Source organism: Bos mutus, chromosome 14, assembly GCF_027580195.1.
Source record: "Bos mutus isolate GX-2022 chromosome 14, NWIPB_WYAK_1.1, whole genome shotgun sequence".
Taxonomy (NCBI): Eukaryota; Metazoa; Chordata; class Mammalia; order Artiodactyla; family Bovidae; genus Bos; species Bos mutus.
In genome coordinates, this window is record NC_091630.1 from 15,626,112 (window position 1) to 15,642,899 (window position 16,788).

General features: G+C 40.3%; 1 protein-coding gene across 3 annotated transcripts in view; it reads left to right on the top strand.

The window, feature by feature from the left end:
• Positions 1–16,788, top strand: part of LAPTM4B (lysosomal protein transmembrane 4 beta) — a 62,193-nt gene that overhangs the window by 23,659 nt on the left and 21,746 nt on the right. For all 3 annotated transcript variants that reach the window (XM_070383014.1, XM_070383013.1, XM_070383012.1), the window contains exons 3-5: positions 9,323–9,396; positions 9,730–9,852; positions 12,860–12,958. In XM_070383014.1, the coding sequence (XP_070239115.1) occupies positions 9,323–9,396; positions 9,730–9,852; positions 12,860–12,958 (296 nt within the window). The remainder of the gene's footprint in view (positions 1–9,322; positions 9,397–9,729; positions 9,853–12,859; positions 12,959–16,788) is intronic.

Below are 16,788 nucleotides of genomic sequence, written 5' to 3' on the forward strand. Positions count from 1 at the left end.
TTTTTTCCCCTTCCTATGTTAACTTTCCTGTTTTTTTAAATTTTGCTTTGTGTGACTCTTTGTACACCCTGGGCCTTCTGGCTCTTTGAGGGGGAGAGGGAGTCAGGAAGGAAGTTTCATATCTTACTGTGTCTTTATCTCTCAGTATTTACCTTTCCTTCAGAAAGTGATCTTTCTCCATTCTAGAAAGGCTTCTGATGGTTATTTTGTTGCTTTTTCCAGATAAATAGAAATGCACACAGGGATGCGGATGTGGGGTGTGCAGAAAGGAGGCTAGGCATCCCCCCTCACCCCAACACACACATCCTAAGACCAGGGAAACCTGAATGTTTTGTAACTATGGTCATGCTGTGTCCATGCTGACTGAGAGGAAGAGTGCTGTGCACAGTCCCGGACCAAAGGTCATGCGAATTTATTCTCACTGGCCTTGGAGAACTTTAAATGCATTTTAAAAATGTGTCTGGAACATAGTGAGTAAGGTGGAGAATGGCTGAAGGTGCCGTTAAGGGATGGACTAAGAGCCTTCAGCAGACATGGTGAGGCTTGCAAAATTTATTCTCAGAGTCAGAAAGTCTTTTTTCGTGTTTTGTGGTTATGAACTGATGTGTGTTTTCAGAAGATCCTTTTTGTTGCTGAGTAGAGGTGCATTAGTGGGCTGGGTGTGTGAGTACAGGGGCCCGGACACTGGTTTGGGGGGTGTTTCTCTGCAATCCAGGCTACACTGGGGATGGGGAAAGATCGGTTTGAAGATGGGATGGACAGAAGTTACTGCTGTGGGCAGTGAGAGAAAGGGATGAATCAAAAATGACTCCTGCTTTCCAACTTGAGTATATGACCTGCATCTTTTCAGGAGAGACAGAGTTTGGAGATGGGAACACACCTGGCAGGAAACTCGACTGACTTATTTATTTATTTTGACTTATTCAACACATCTGTTACAAGCATTCCAGAATGAAGAAGAGTTTGTCTGTCTCAGTCACTGGCCTACCTTCATTTCCTTCCTAGGTGACTTAGAAGCCTAGTAAACCAGTTCATTGCCTTGGATTAGACCTGCTGATTTCATGAAGGCGTTGGCCAGGAAAACTCAACGCATTTTATTGGCTTAGTGTAGTTGTTAGGAGTGTGGCTCTGAAGCCAGAGACCATGCTTTGAAACCTGACCCTGCGGTGTATGAAGTGGGCTAACATTGGGCTGGTTACTGATGTTTGCGTGACTTAGTTTCCCCCTCTGAATATAGGGATGATTGTAGTATCTACCTCCTCAGATTGTTCTGGTGGCTAAGTTAGTGCATGAAAAATGCTTCAAATGGGATCTGGGCCATAATAAGGGCTCAATATATTTCACTGGTTTATAGGCTGTTCTTAACTTAGATATAGTAAAGTGGAGAGATTAAAAGGGTAGTTGGGCATGTGAATCAATAACCCAGATGTCTGGGAAGGGGTAAATTTGAGGACGTAAGTTTCAAAAAGATATTTACATTAGGGAGATAATAAGAGAAAAGGGCAGGATAGGGTTGTGTAGGAGCGCTGACATTAGAAGTCAGGAGGAGCAGCCTGAGGAGAGCTGGAAGTGACGTAAAGGTGAAACCAGGAGATACTTTATAGCCATCCTCTCCCACCTCCGAGCTTCAGAGTAGAGACCAAGGAGTCAGCGGGTTATGTCATCCTGGGGGCGGAACCTGTCAGACAGACATGACTTCTGCTGTAGCATTGCTCATTCTCTCTGTTCTGGACAATCCTGTTACTCTGGTGAATTCCCCCAGAAAGGATAATGAGTTCCATTAATATTAATATCTCTCTGCCTTTCTTCCCTTGAGTTAAAAGACCATGCAAGCTATAAATGTAATATTTGATTGACATTTAGAAGTAATTTATCTTTTTCCAGTAGCAGGATTCCTTTTCTAAGTAATTGAGGTTAGAAGAAGAAACTTTAAATGATACAGCTACGGTTGTATCTGAATCAAGTAGTAACACTGCCTGCCTTGTTCTAATTGCCGGAGATTAAGCTGAGTAGTGACTGTCTAACAGTATTGGCTTAATTTAGCTGACTTCAAAGGCTTGCTGGTACTCAAAGCTTTATGACAGTAATTATTTTGTAATAACCTGGATACTAATTCCAGTGCATTTGCAGTTTCATATCTTTGAAACAAATGGTTTATAATTACTTTTAGGACAATCTACTGATGTTTTACATCACATGCTTGAAAAGATACAGAAGGATAAATGTTCGTTCACTTGAGTGAATCTTTTTCTTAACCGCTTTCCTCTTACATTTCCTTTTTCATATGTTTTGATCTCTGTTTAAAAAGAAGTTTGCAGGGACTTCCTGGTGGCTCAGTAATGAAGAATCCACCTGCCAATGCAGGAGACATGGGTTCGATCCCTGAACTGACAAGATCTCATATGCTGTGGATCCACCTAAGCCTGTGCACCAGAACTGCTGAGCCTTGCTCTGCAACAAGAGAGGCCATGTCAGTGAGAAGCACAGACACGGCAGCTGGAGAGTAGCCCCCGGCTCACCACAACTAGAGCAATGCCCGAGCAGCAGCAGAGACTCAGCACAGCCATAAATAAGTGAATAAGTACATTTATTTTTTAAAAATGTTTGTAGGTCAAAGGTCATCATGCTGACAACCTTTCTATATTTAACATACAGGAGTATAGAACTAAATAGTCTTTTAAATGGGTACAGTCAATTGCTTTGAATTGTGCTTGAAAATTTTGGTATACAGTAATAGCAATTTAACGTTGTTGCCTTTTGGAATGGCGGTAGCCATCTCAAGATTTTATCCAGGACAAAACAGGAGTGTATCTCACTTTTCCATGTGATCTTAAGATTTCTCCTTTTTAAAAAAAAGCTAGCTCTTGAACATTTGTATTTTTACATGATTTATATACAAAAACGTGTAATACATTTGTAACATAACCATATTTATATGGTTAAAAAGGAATACCCTAGGAAAGACTAGAAAACTGTCATAGATTGAAGGAAACAAAGGAGATCCAGCAACATGCAGTATGAGACCCTGGATTAGACCCTGGAACAGAAAAAGGACATTAGGGAGCAAACAAACAGGTAAAATTCAGATAAACAGATTTCACAGTTTTATTTGAAACTTTAATGGACTGGCAAGAAACTGTAACAGGAGCTTTCAGAGCCAAACATAATGCCAAATAGCAGATTATCCCAATTAATTTCTGATTCATTTTGCAGCAAAGTTATCTTTCAAGCCAAACTTAACTTTAGTGTGTGTTAGTAGTCACTCAGTTGTGTCTGACTCTGTGACCCCACAAACTGTAGCCTTCCAGGCTTCTCTGTCTATGGGAGTCTCCAAGCAAGAATATTGGAGTGGATGGCCATTCCCTTCTCCAGAGGATCTTCCTAACCCAGGGATCGAACCTGGGTCTCCTGCATTGCAGGCAGATTCTTTACCATTTGAGCTACAGGGAAGCCCAAAATTTAATGTTATTCATTGGGTAAATAATATATGACCAATAAAATAATAAGAAATTTGTTTCTGAGGAGGAAATAACCATTACAATAATAAGAATTTGTGTACCATATATAGACATTTCATTTAAGATAACATTTGTTGAAGAAAGGGTGGTCTTCAAATTGTTCTGTGTAAAATCAAGAAAGAGAAAAACAGATATTTCACAAAGGAAGGTATTCTTATGACTAAGAAACATGAAAATAGTCTTCACATTATTGGATATAAAAGAAGTTGAAATTACAAGCCCAGTAGTGAATCACTATGCCCCTTCAATTTTCCAGTATTCATGTATGGATGTGAGAGTTAGACTATAAAGAAAGCTGAGCACTGAAGAATTGATGCTTTTGAACTGTGGTGTTGGAGAAGACTCTTGAGAGTCCCTTGGACTGCAAGGAGATCCAACCAGTCCATCCTGGGGGAGATCAGTCCTGAATATTGGAAGGACTGATGTTGAAGCTGAAACTCCAATACTTTGGCCACCTGATGCGAAGAGCTGACTCATTGGAAAAGACCCTGATGCTGGCAAAGATTGAGGGCAGGAGGAGAAGGGGACGACAGAGGAAAAGATGGTTGCATGGCATCACCGACTCAATGGACATGGGTTTGGGTGGACTCCGTGAGTTGGTGATGGACAGGGAGGCCTTTCGTGCTGCGGTTCATGGGGTTGCAAAGAGTTGGACACGACTGAGCGACTGAACTGAACGAAAAACTGGAAGCAATCCACATTTTTCCCAGTGGCAGACTGGACAGAAGTGCAGTGTTGAGAGATGAGACAATCCAAACCAAACAGGTGCTGAGGGTTCTTTATACTGCTCTCTGTATACTTACATAGTAATGTGTATGTTTGAAAGTTTTGATAATAAAAACTAAGAAATAGAAAGAAAAACAGAATGATCGGCTGGGGCCTTCCCTGTGGCTCTTGGCACTACGTTGGAAAAGGCCAAGGCTGCCTTTCTGCTATTAACAAACCCCCAAACCAGCTGGGCAGTCAGTCCACTAGTGCGTGACATCCCAATGTTTTGAGGAAATAGACGTACAGATGCAACAGCAGAGGAATTGGAGCCATAGGAACGATTGTTGCCCTTTGTTTTCATTCATCTACCTTCCCACCCTTCCACCCTTTTCATCTTTCTAATCCTTTAAATCACATGGCTCAAAAGATTGTATATTCTACGTCTTGACAGCGGTCTTATTTTTTTAAAAAGGTAATTCAGTGAATATTTATTTTCAAGATCTTTTTACAGAGATATAGGTCTAAGAAGACCACTAGGGGTGGTGATGTCATTTGCTTGATCAAGGCCAGCTGTTAACTGTCCCTAGATATGAAGGAGCCTTGACCCCTTTCTAGGGAGCACAGAGCTATCTTTGGGTCAGAGCCAACCCGAGGCCGCCTCACAGCAAGGGGCAGCCTCTTATTCTCTCCAATCCCTTGTCCGGGTTCCTCAGCTGAACTCAACTGATGCCAAAGGGTAATGCAGGCCTGTTGATGATGGCCCATATGAGTCTGCCTGCTGGGGGCAGAGAACTGGATGAGGACTTTGTGTGTGTGTGTGTGTGTGTGTGTGTGTGAATGCATCTGAAAAGAATTCTCTTCTAGACTTAATTGTGAAAATATACCTCAAATATTGTTTTCAGAAGCCAGAAATGTGGCCAAAAATTAGAGAAAAGTGAGCCCTAAGACTGCAGGTAAGAATACAAGTGTAAATCAGGTAGTCATCTACTTAGCTACCAGTTTTATGGAAAGAAAACAAATCCAAGAAAGGCAAAGGGAGAAATCCAAAGGGAGAGTAGAATGAGAACTAGGTTAACTTTAACAAAGGCATTTCCGGAAACTCCTTTTCTGTTTGAGTGATTGGCTAAGTATCAGGAAATGTTTTCTAATTATGCCTTTTGTGGCCTGTGGTGTAGCTTTTCTTCTGAACCTTTTCAAACGAGCATGGCATCATTAAGCCAGGAATTTAATGTAGGAAGCAGCTGAGGGCAGTGTGATCTGCCCGGCGGGTGTGCTGTGCACAGAATGAGTAAAGGGCATTTCTGCCACTGACCAGTAGGTTACTGGTTGTAAAAATCCTTGTTATTAGAACCTGTTCCTCATTTTCCTGTCGACATATTTATGAATTTTAATTCTTCAGAGTAACTGGTGTTTGCCACGGTATGCTACACCTTATTTCAGAGGCGTTGACTTCTCCTCTAGACTGCTAGGAGATATGAGATTTATTCGCCTGTTTTATCTTATCTGCTCTGCGTTTTTATTTGACTTACACTTTGATCCTACCTAAGCTGTGTCATATGCTTGGGATTTATTCATTCTGTTCAGTGTGGTTAGTATAGTTACTTTTATAGGAATAGAATTTTGAAAATTTCCTTACCTCAAATTAACATTTTTCTGTTTTCTCATTGTGAGTGGTGATAGGATACTGTATGACTTTAATTTTATTTATGCCGTTTAAATTTCTCCTGAGTTTTATATTTCTGAGAAGGATGGAAATTAAAAAAATTTTTAATGATTATGTGAGATTTAGTCCTGGAGTGGTTTTCTTTTTAGACAGAATAAGACAAAAATATTCAAGATTTTAATTTTTCTATATTAACATTGATATGTCTAATGTTAACATAGAGATAACTTATATAAATTGTATTATAACCTATTATAACCTTACATAAATTATGTTAATATAAAGGTCATTGATATTATTTTTTTAATAAAGCCTTGAGTTTAATTGTTTATCTCTGTTTTTTTTAAGATGCATGAGGGAGTCAAAGAGTATCCCACAATGGGTTGGCTTTTATAAAATTAATTTTTCTCATTATAGAAGATATTTGTACAGAATTTAAAAACTGTTAAAGTAAGGCAAACAAGAAAATAGTGAACTTCTGCCCGAGTTCAAGTTTCAGAGATTGCCACAGGTTCTAACACGCTCTGCATGTAATAAAGGATGTCCAGCTCCTCTTAGGGAGGCTCTGGATTCGCAGGCCTGACCTCCACCACTGCACTTGCTCTATCTCCTTCCCAGCTGGGTAGCACGAAGAGCGTTGCTTCTGGAGGTAGACTTTCTTGGCTAGAGTATCTCATCCACCACCTGGTAGCTGGGCAGTCTTGGCCAGGTTACTTGGCCTGGCGAGAAGACTAGGAGGCTTACATGAAATGCCCTGTTGGTACCTCTTGCCGCGTGACAGGGGAAGGTGATGTCATTTAGCATTAAAGTTATAAAGTAAATACGTGTATCCTAACAGAAATCATACTCTTTAGGTACTGACCAGTATTCATCATCTGTTTTTAAAACATTAATTAATGTATTTATTTGGCTGTGCTGGTCTTCGGGCTGCCTGCAGGCTTTTTCTCCTTGTGGAGTGCGAGGCCACGCTCTGGTTGTGGCGTGTGGGCTTCTCACTGTGGTGGCGTCCCTCGTTGCAGGACATGGGCTCTAGGGCACGTGGGCTCAGTGGTTGTGGTGCAGGGGCTTAGTTGCTCCATGGCATGTGGAATCTTCTGGGACTAGGGATTGAACCTGTGTCCTGCATTGGCAGGCGGATTCTTAACCACTGGACCTCAAGGGAAGTCCCATCATCTTTTGATTCTCTTACAAAGTTTTACTCCATGAATAAAATCATCAGCTTTATTATTAATTTATTGTATTATATCTATGTCTGTGTTAGTCACTCAGTCGTGTCTGACTCTTTGCGACCCCATGGACTGTAGCCCGCCAGGCTCCTCTGTCCATGGAATTCTCCAGGCAAGAATCCTGGTGTGGGTTGCGATTCTCTTCTCCAAGGGATCTTCCCGATCCAGGGATCGAACCCAGGTCTCCGCATTGTAGACAGATTCTTTACCATGTGAGCCACCAGGGAAACCCTATATATCTGCTTTTTTTGTTTTTACTTTTTTGGGCTGGGCCCTGGTGCATGTGGGATCTAGTGCCCTAATGAGGGAATGAACCTGCCCCTCGCTGCGTTGGAAGTGCAGAATCTTAACCACTGGACTGCCAGGGAAGTCCCGATTTATCTGTGTTCTCTCACAGAAAGTACTTTGACCTTGTACTTCTGTTTGTAAACCTCCTGCTTGAAATACCCTCTCATCGCTGAAGCTGAGGATAATAGAGCAGGTGGTTCTAAAACTGGAATGCTTTGCTTTGGAGAAATACCTGTAGGAAATGGCAGCCTAAATTGGTTCATTTGGTTAGTATTTAAAAGCTTAAGGAGAAACAGCATAGAATAGTAGAGTCAGAGATTTGAAATCATAAGAGCAGGATTAGTCATAGTTTTTAGCCTTTTGATGCAGATGCCATCTCAGCAAGTTACGTAACCTCTGAGCCCTGGTTTCATAATCTCTTCATTGGGCACAGTAACCTCTACCTTAGAGTTAGGAAGACTCAGTGAGATATCTGTGAAAATGCCTTGGAAACTGACAGCACTATGCAGATAACTTTACTGCGAGGGTTTTTTGTATTCTCTTAGCCTGATGATAACCCTACATGTTATCTTCAGAAACCCAGCCTTGTTGTGCTTCTTATCAGAATCTCTTAAAAATACGGTGACACGACCTCTTGAGTCAGTCTTCAGTTTGTGCCTACTGGGATATAGGCTTTACAGTTGCACTGTTCAGCAGAAATACAGTGCAAGTACATAAGTCATTTTAAATTTCTTAGTAGCCTCATTTAAAAAGGTAACTCAAATAGGTGATTGCCTTTAATAATATATTTAACTCAGTATATCCCTAATATTACTTCACCTTGTCATCAGGATAAAAATGATCAACGAGATAGTTTAATTTTTTGTATACTAAGGCCTTGAAATCTGGAGGACATGTCAGTCTTAGAACACATCTTATTTTAGATTGACTGCAGTTCAAGGGCTCAGTGCCCACGTGTGGCATGCCACCTTCTCCATGCAGTAGTGAACGAGACATAGAGACTCATTTTTGTCAGGAAGGTTCCTCTAGCAGAGGAAGAGAGACAGTCCATAAGCACCAAATATAAGTAAGACGGTAGTGATGTGTTCTGTCAAGAAAATACAGCAGTCGTGTGGGCATGACTGGGAGGCCACGTTAGCCAGGATGACCAGGGAAGATCTCCTGGAGGTGTTGCGCCAAGACCTGAGTGATTGTAAAGGCAAAAGCTGATCGTGTGAAAATACAACACATTACAGGGCCAGTGTGAGGCCCTGAAATGGGGTGATTCTGCTGTGTTCAGTGAACTCGGTGATACGGCTGGATTAGGGTAAGCAGAAGAAAACGTGGGAGGAGATGAGAGAGGCCGGCAGGTTCTAGACTGAACACAGACATACAGGCCTTGACAAGAAATTGAGGTTTTTGAGTGAGATAGGAAGCCTGTGCGAAGTTTTAATAGGGGTCCGAGACACATGAGATTGTAAAATACAAGTTAGATACCTATTTGTTAAAAGAATACCTCCGTTTTTAGGTATATAATTCAGTGGACCAGAAGACCAAACTATTTAATATATACAGATATGTTTATATATATATATTTAATACAGATGTAGATATATTTAATATCTGTTAAATATATATATAATATCTATTAAATATGTTAAATAGATTTAATATATCTATAAATAGAGTCAAACACCACTGAGCGACCGACACAGATATTTTATATAGACGTATAAACACGATTTAAGGAGGACATCTTTCAGGCACTTTGCTTCCGTTATCATCTTGTTAAATTCCAAAGGAACGCTGGTGATGTACTTAGTATAAAGTTCTTGTCTGTAATTGGTTTATAAACAAAATGCCTTTGAAGAATGACTAAAAAATGTTAAAACAGTGGAGCTACAACTGATTTTCTTTCTTTCTTAAAAAACTTTTGACAGACATGTGCATTGCCATCGCGATTTCTGTTCTCATGATCCTTATCTGTGCCATGGCTACGTACGGCGCATACAAGGTAAGCAGCTTGGAAACAAGGTCCTGGGCCTTTTCCTCCATCTCTTACACGTGTTATCTGTGCTGCCGTCTGTAAGAAGTAAGTTATGGTTGTTCCCAGTTGCCTGTAGGAATCTTTGGAAGTTTAAATCTCTTGTTAATGTTACATGGAAAACCAATGTTATAGTCTCAGAATCATTCACTGGAGGCTTTTGTGTGGTTTATCAAGTTGCCATCTTGACCTGCCTTAATGTATTTATACTTCTCCATTTCCCTTCATATTAAGATTTCTCTGAATTAAAATAATGTTTTGTAATACCAAGCATACTAACACACTCTTCTCTCTTCTGTTCAGCAACGCGCAGCCTGGATCATCCCATTCTTCTGCTACCAGATCTTTGATTTTGCCCTCAACACCTTGGTTGCGGTCACCGTACTTGTTTATCCAAACTCCATCCAGGAATACATACGACAGCTGGTATGTGACCTTCAAAATCGCAATGTCTCTTCGTGACATCCAAGAGACATCCCTATCTTTGGTCAGGATCGGGATAAAAAGGAAGTAAGAGATAAACATACACATAATAATTTGTGAATTTTTAACTTGGATCTGAGATTAGAGATTTTCGAATAAAGATTTTTAAATTTCTTAGAATGCTTTTCACCCACTCCAGTGTTCTTGCCTGGAGAATCCCAGGGATGGGGGAACCTGGTGGGCTGCCATCTGTGGGGTCGCACAGAGTTGGACACGACTGAAGCGACTTAGCAGCAGCAGAATGCTTTTTGAGAAAACTTAACCCCCTGAGGTAGATCAGTGGTGATGACCGTATTAGAGGTACCTACCTAATTTACAAGCTGCTTACTAATTGTCTAGTTTTGTAAAATGCAATTTGCTCAGTTATCAGCAGAGGGTAGCTTTTTGCCTCTGCTGTGTATGGAAAATACATGGGAAACTTGATATACACTGGTTCTCACACTTAATTTGACTGTAGAACCCCTTTCTTCCTCCAGCTTCTTTTTGAGGCTGGTTTTCTATTAAATGTCCTTTGTGACCTTATGAGTGAATATGGGTGGCTTGCTATTAAGAAGCTCATGGAGGGTGTGAGGTTAGAATACATCCATGCCTTCACGTTTTAAAATTGTTGTGTTTTAAATTAAAATGTATATGAAAATGTAATTTCTTCAAAATCAAAAATGTTTTAAATGGAGAGAATGTTCAGTCTTTAGAGGTTGTAATAGTAGTGTCTGAGCATGGGGGAAGAAGCAGGTTGTTTACTGGGATGAAGATACAAGACTAGGGGTTTGATGTGGTAACAGGTCAAGAAGGTCAGTGGAAAAGAGACATGGCGGGGAGGGAGGCAGGCCAGAAGTGTGGCAACAGGAGTTCCTGATCTTTCGGGGGCCTGCCTGGATCACGTGGCTAGTGCTCAGTGGACCACGTATGAAAAGCCTCTAGAGTATCAGGTGGTCATTGCTGTAGGAAATAGCTTCTTTCTGCTTCTTAGAAAACAGGTCTGTGTTTTCATAGAGTGTAGTGTCAAGGAAATTTTGGTGTTTTCCCATGAGCTAACTTAACATATTATTTCTTGTGATAACAGCCCAGTGTTTCTGCGTGAGGGGGTTTCCACGTGACCCGCAGGTTGTAGAACTACCACTCCCTGTAAGGACTTGGGCTTGACTCTGTAGTGATCGTCTGGCACTGAGCTCCTAGTGTCACCTGGGAATTGTGGAGGAAATAGGATTGCCGCGTAGCCCGCCACGTGAGGGGGTTGGGAAGGTGTGTCATGAGGTAGAGGACATTGAGGCAAGTCGTGACTGTAGTTCTGACCTCTGTAAGGTTTATAAGGAGGAGAAAGGCAGGCATTTAGAGCACTCCTGATGCTCCCCAGGCTTCCTGTCACGCACGCATCGTGCACTCTGTACTCACTTGTAAAAAACGTTAGCGACGCTGACGGTGATCCTAGTATCAGTTTAGAGAATCACTATCTACTTCTTATGTGTAAGTATAAACCAAATTATACAAGTAGGTATTTTCTGAACGTCCTTCTTGAAGATCCGTGTGGGCGGAACGAGCCAGGGCTCCGGGTTATCACAGTGCCTAAGCGGCAGTCAGCAGTGAAAGGGGGCGTCAGACTTGCCCCGATACTGCGGCTCTTGTTGACAAGTTGAGATACAGTGAGTCTGGGAGACTTGTCTGAGAAGGCTGATGGAGAGAAGTCCCAGTGCCTGCTCTTTTCATGTGGAGCCTTGTAAAACACAGATAAAGTAAGCTGTGCATGTGTTTTATAGGTCTTAACTGGATATAGAAACCACGTTCAGATTTGTGGGGTAAAGAGTGTAAAAGATATTTGTGGAAAAGGTCTCACCCACTTTAATCCCATTTCCCACACATACCGCCCCCGCCCCCCATGTTTCTGGAAACTAAGATTTCATGTTGGTCTTGTAAACAACATCCATTTATTTTCTTCTTAACCCTTTGAGATCAGTACTACAGACAGCCCTTTTAGGTTCCAAGGGGCAAGGGCCCTTTTGATGAGCTGATCACAAGGAATGACTTAGATTTTATTTCTTAGGTATTTTGCCAGAATGGAAGGGGACTTTGAAAACCGGTGGGTGAGGGTCCCCCTGGAGAGGGCCAGCCACATGAGTCACGAGTTTTCTCCTTTGTTGAGTCTCAGATTACTGCTGAAGTGGGATGCAAACACACAGTATTGGGTGACGGGGAGAGATGAAGGGTGACCACACACGGAGCTGCCTTCCACATACGCTGTCTAAGCCGATTACCATGAGAGCGTTGATCTGTGCTGAGCACATGGTTTATGGTGATGTCCTGTCATTCCCAGGAACTATATATAGTAGCAGATTTAAGTCCTCCTAAAAGGGTTTCCTTTGCCCTGATAGTGAATCAATTTGGTCAGATGGTAGGACTTTTTTTTTTAACGCAAGTATAGTTTATTTATAATGGTAATTTACAGTGTTAATTTCTGCTGTACAGTGAAGGAATTGTTATACATAGATATACATTCTTTTTACTAAAAAATTTTTTTATTGAAGTATACTTGATTTACAGTCTGCCCATCTGCTATTATTCAGCACAGTGACTCAGTTATGCACATACAGAATTCCTTTTTTAAATATTCTTTTCCATTATAGGAAAAGAATATTTTCCTGTATCCAATATCACAAAAGAATATTTTCCTATTTCTAATATCACAGGTTATTGAATATAGTCCCCTGTGCTATACAACAGGACCTTGTCTATCCATTCTGTATGTAATAGTTTTGATTCTTTTTAATGCTGTAAATACCTATTAATACAAGATTCTGCTCTTTGAGAAGTAGCATCAGCAAAAATGCTCTATAAAGAAGGCAGTATTTTATTTTAGTTTTTATTTTTAAAAGTTATTTATTTTCGATTGTGCTTCGTCTCATTGTTGTGCTTGATAATTAATGAGATTTGCCAATAAGACTCTTCTCTTTTGCAGCCTCCTGATTTTCCTTACAAAGATGATATCATGTCAGTGAATCCTACCTGTTTGGTCCTCATTATTCTTCTGTTCATCAGCATTATCTTGGCTTTTAAGGTAAGCATGAAGATTTTACTTATGTTCTAAATATTATTGAATGTATTCGTGAATGCCACAGAAGTAGGCAAATTTCTGTCTGTTTATTATCTTGCTTTAGATTTCTGAACTGCTTTTTGAATTCTTAACAGTTTTGTTCCTTCTCTTATCTGTATGACAGAAATAAACACTCACCAAACTTAACACAGGCCAACTCGAGGTTATTCTGAAATCTGTTTGGATGTGAATAAATGAATGTTGTGCATTTATGCTGTGTGTATTATGTACCATAGCATCCATTACTATGTCTCAGTATACATTCCTTTGTAATGTGATTTTTAAAAAATATTTTTTTCCACATTTAACTTTTCAAAATTTTTTTAGTTGAAGGGTAATTGCTTTACAGAATTTTGTGGGGTTTTTTTGTCATATGTATTTTAAAATGTAATAAACTTTGAACATTATATTCTGTAACAATGTATTAGATAAACTTAGCAGTTTTATATATTAGTTGTTTTTGGACATTGAGATAGTTTCTACTTTTTTACTTCTAAATAGTACTGCAATGAATATATTAAATTAAATGTATCTTTTGTATACTTACACATTTATTTCCTCAAGATGTATTTCTTGAAATTAGAAGGCTGTGCATAATTTGAAGGTTTTCTGTAGGTTATCAGATTGCCCTCCCCTAAAGTTGAATGACTCAACACTCCCTGCAGCCACATTTCCCTCACCTTCAGCAACTGAGTGGCCTCTAGCTTTTTTTGTCTTTGTAAATCTGGTAATAAAAACATCATAATTATTGGAACTTGAGTGCTACTAAGTAGAAAATTCCCAGGTTAGACTTTGACGTTTTAATTCTGAGTATCTTTCATTGTCTTTGATTAGGCGTAAAGTTACCCGGTTCTTTAAAAATCAGGCCTCAGTGAGCTTGAATAAGCTGCGTTTCAGGAGCAGAGTCATAGCAATTTGTTGAAGACAAGTAGAAAGAAAATGATTCATTGAAAGTCACTTAGGTCTGCATTTTCTGTCCATAGAGCACACTCTGCATTTTTTTGATATTGCACGTATGGTTTAGTGGTGAGGATTTGGGTGAATTTTATAGACGGATGTTGAGGCTTACCACCCCTGCAGCTCCTGCCCCCACACCCCAGATTGCTGACTGCTCAGTCAGCCCCAGACCACCCCTGGCATGAGGCTTCGGACTGTCAAATCCCACCCCTTGAGCTTTGTCACTGAAGGCTGGATTCCTCTTTAGCTTCTGCCCTATTGAAGCCCTTCAGCCATGCCTTCCTATATAATCTGTGTCTATTAATTCCAGATTTTCTCATTTTTACCTGCAAGAAGGTTAATCTGACCAAGCTACCCTGTGCCATTGCCCAAAAACTGCTCTTTAAAAATGCATTTTTATTGTGTAGCCATTGACATTTTTATTGGAAACGCTTACTTGAGATTTTGAGTCAGAGGACCTAGATTTAGCTTCAGTCACTGCTGTCTCCAGTTGTGTGACCAGAGCCTCGGTTTCTTCCTTTACTTAACAGCAGTGATAGCTACGGAAACATTCTGTAGGGGGACAGTGAGGTTAAATGAGCTGATGGGAAGGTGCATCATTCACACACTTATCCAGTAAAGCCCCTGTGTGCCAGGCCACATCTTAGGTGATGGTGTAGGTGTCGTGCTTTTATCAGTTGCAAATCATAGTGATCTAATAAAAGGCTTCATACAAATTGTCCACAGCACTGTCTCCAACCTGTGAGTGATGTGTTACACGTAATAATTATGATAATAACTGTGTTTATGTGTTCTCTACTAACCAGGTTGCATTTCCTTGAGAACACAGATCCTACCTTCATTTTCTTCTCCCTTGTGGAGACTCAGTAATTGTTAAAAAGAAAATGTGAATACATCTGTGTTTTGTGCTTTCACATATCCGTTTGCCTGATCAGTAGCTCTCACAACCTAAATTCACTGTTAGACTCTTCAGTAAGTTTTATTGCTAGTGGTCCCTGGGAGCCCAAGTAGGACTTGAGTCAGTTTCACTTTGTCCTTGGTTGGCAAGTAACAACGCTTACCACCTAGCTCTCCAAATAAACGACGGGTGTACTTAATCCTGTCAGTGCAAGTTCACTTCTTTTTTAACATTTTAATTTTTTAGTAAACTTTTGGCTGTGCCGGGTCTTACTGCTTTTCACGGGCTTTCTCTAGTTACGGTGAGCTGGGGCTACTCTTTGTTGCCATGCATGTTCTTATCATTGTGGTGGCTTCTCTGGTTGCGAAGCCCAAGTTCTAGGTGCACGGTCTTCAGTGGTTACAGCTGGCAGGCTCAGGAGTTGCAGCCTGTGGGCTCTAGGTCATGGGCTCAGTGCTTGTGGTGCATGGGCTTAGTTGCTCTGCGCCATGTGAAATCTTGCCGGACCAGGGATCAAACCTGTGTCCCCTGCATTGGCAGGCAGATTCGTATCCACTGCACTCCAAATATTTAATTCTTTAATCAAGATTACAGAAATGTCCAACGGAAGTAAGTTTACTGAAGTAAGTTATTGGGGTTTTAGAGACATCAGGCCAATTTTTCTCCTATGGGAGTGTTGAGTGAGTGTGTGTTCCAAGCGTTGCAAGGGGCCCCCAAGAGTGCAGAGGCCCCAGACACTAAGTACTTCCCCTCCAGGTTTAACCTTCAGTTGGAGATTCATCATTTTGGAGGCCTCATGTCAGAAAGAGTTCTTGCCTTAAAAAGAACCTTCTGTTCACTGCTAAAATAGCGGACAACTTCTTGCACAGGACACAACAGAAAATGTTTAAGCATTCCTTTTTTATTTATGTTAAAATTCTCAATGAGTCTAGGGTTTTTTGTTTGTTTTTGTTTTATGGAGAAGCAAGAACATTGTTGGGTTTACATGTAAATTGAATATACTGTGTGTACAATGTTCAAGAAAAATACCTTTTTGATTTGTGTTAAAATTCTCAATGAGTCTAGGGTTTTTTATTTGTTTTTGTTTTATGGAGAAGCAAGAACATTGTTGGGTTTACATGTAAATTGAACATACTGTGTGTACAACGTTCAAGAAAAATACCCTTTCCATCTCTTTCTCATTGTTCTCTGGTTTCACAGTATTGCCATTCAGAAAATATTTTACTAAAATAGCATTACACAATAAATAACATTTTCATCTTAACATTATCACAGAAAGTTTAACTGCTGGAAATAATAACCCCCAAGTACAAAATGCAGTTTCAGACAGCTTTCTGAGTACATAACAGAATGTTCACCTCACTCTGCTGAAAAGTGTTGACACGTACCCCATTTGTCTTTAAATGTCTTTTTTTGTAAAGCAACTTTGAGATATAATTCACATATCATGTTCTCATATATATATATTCTCATATATATATATACATGTCCTAAAGTTCTCCCATTTAAATGTACAATCCAGTGGTTTTCAATATATTCACAGAGTTGTATAAACACAGCTCAGTGGTTAAACAGTGTAATTTTGGAACATTTTTACCACTTGAGGATTTCCCTCACCCCCATCCCCTGCTCCTGGTAACCACGAATCTGCTTTGTGTCCCTGTGGATTTGCCTATTCTGGACTTTTCATGTAAATGGCATCGTACAATGCTTAGTCCTTTGTGACTGGCTGCTTTGACATTTCCAAGGTTCATCCGTGCCGTAGCGTGTATCAGAAGTTTCTCTCTTGCTGAATAATATTCCATTGTTTAAACATCATACAATGGAATATTTTGTTTGTCCAGTCTTGACAGATACTTGGATTGTTTTACTCTTGATATTATGGATAACACAAGCTTTTGTGTGGACATAACGTCTTCATTTCTCTTGGGTATATACC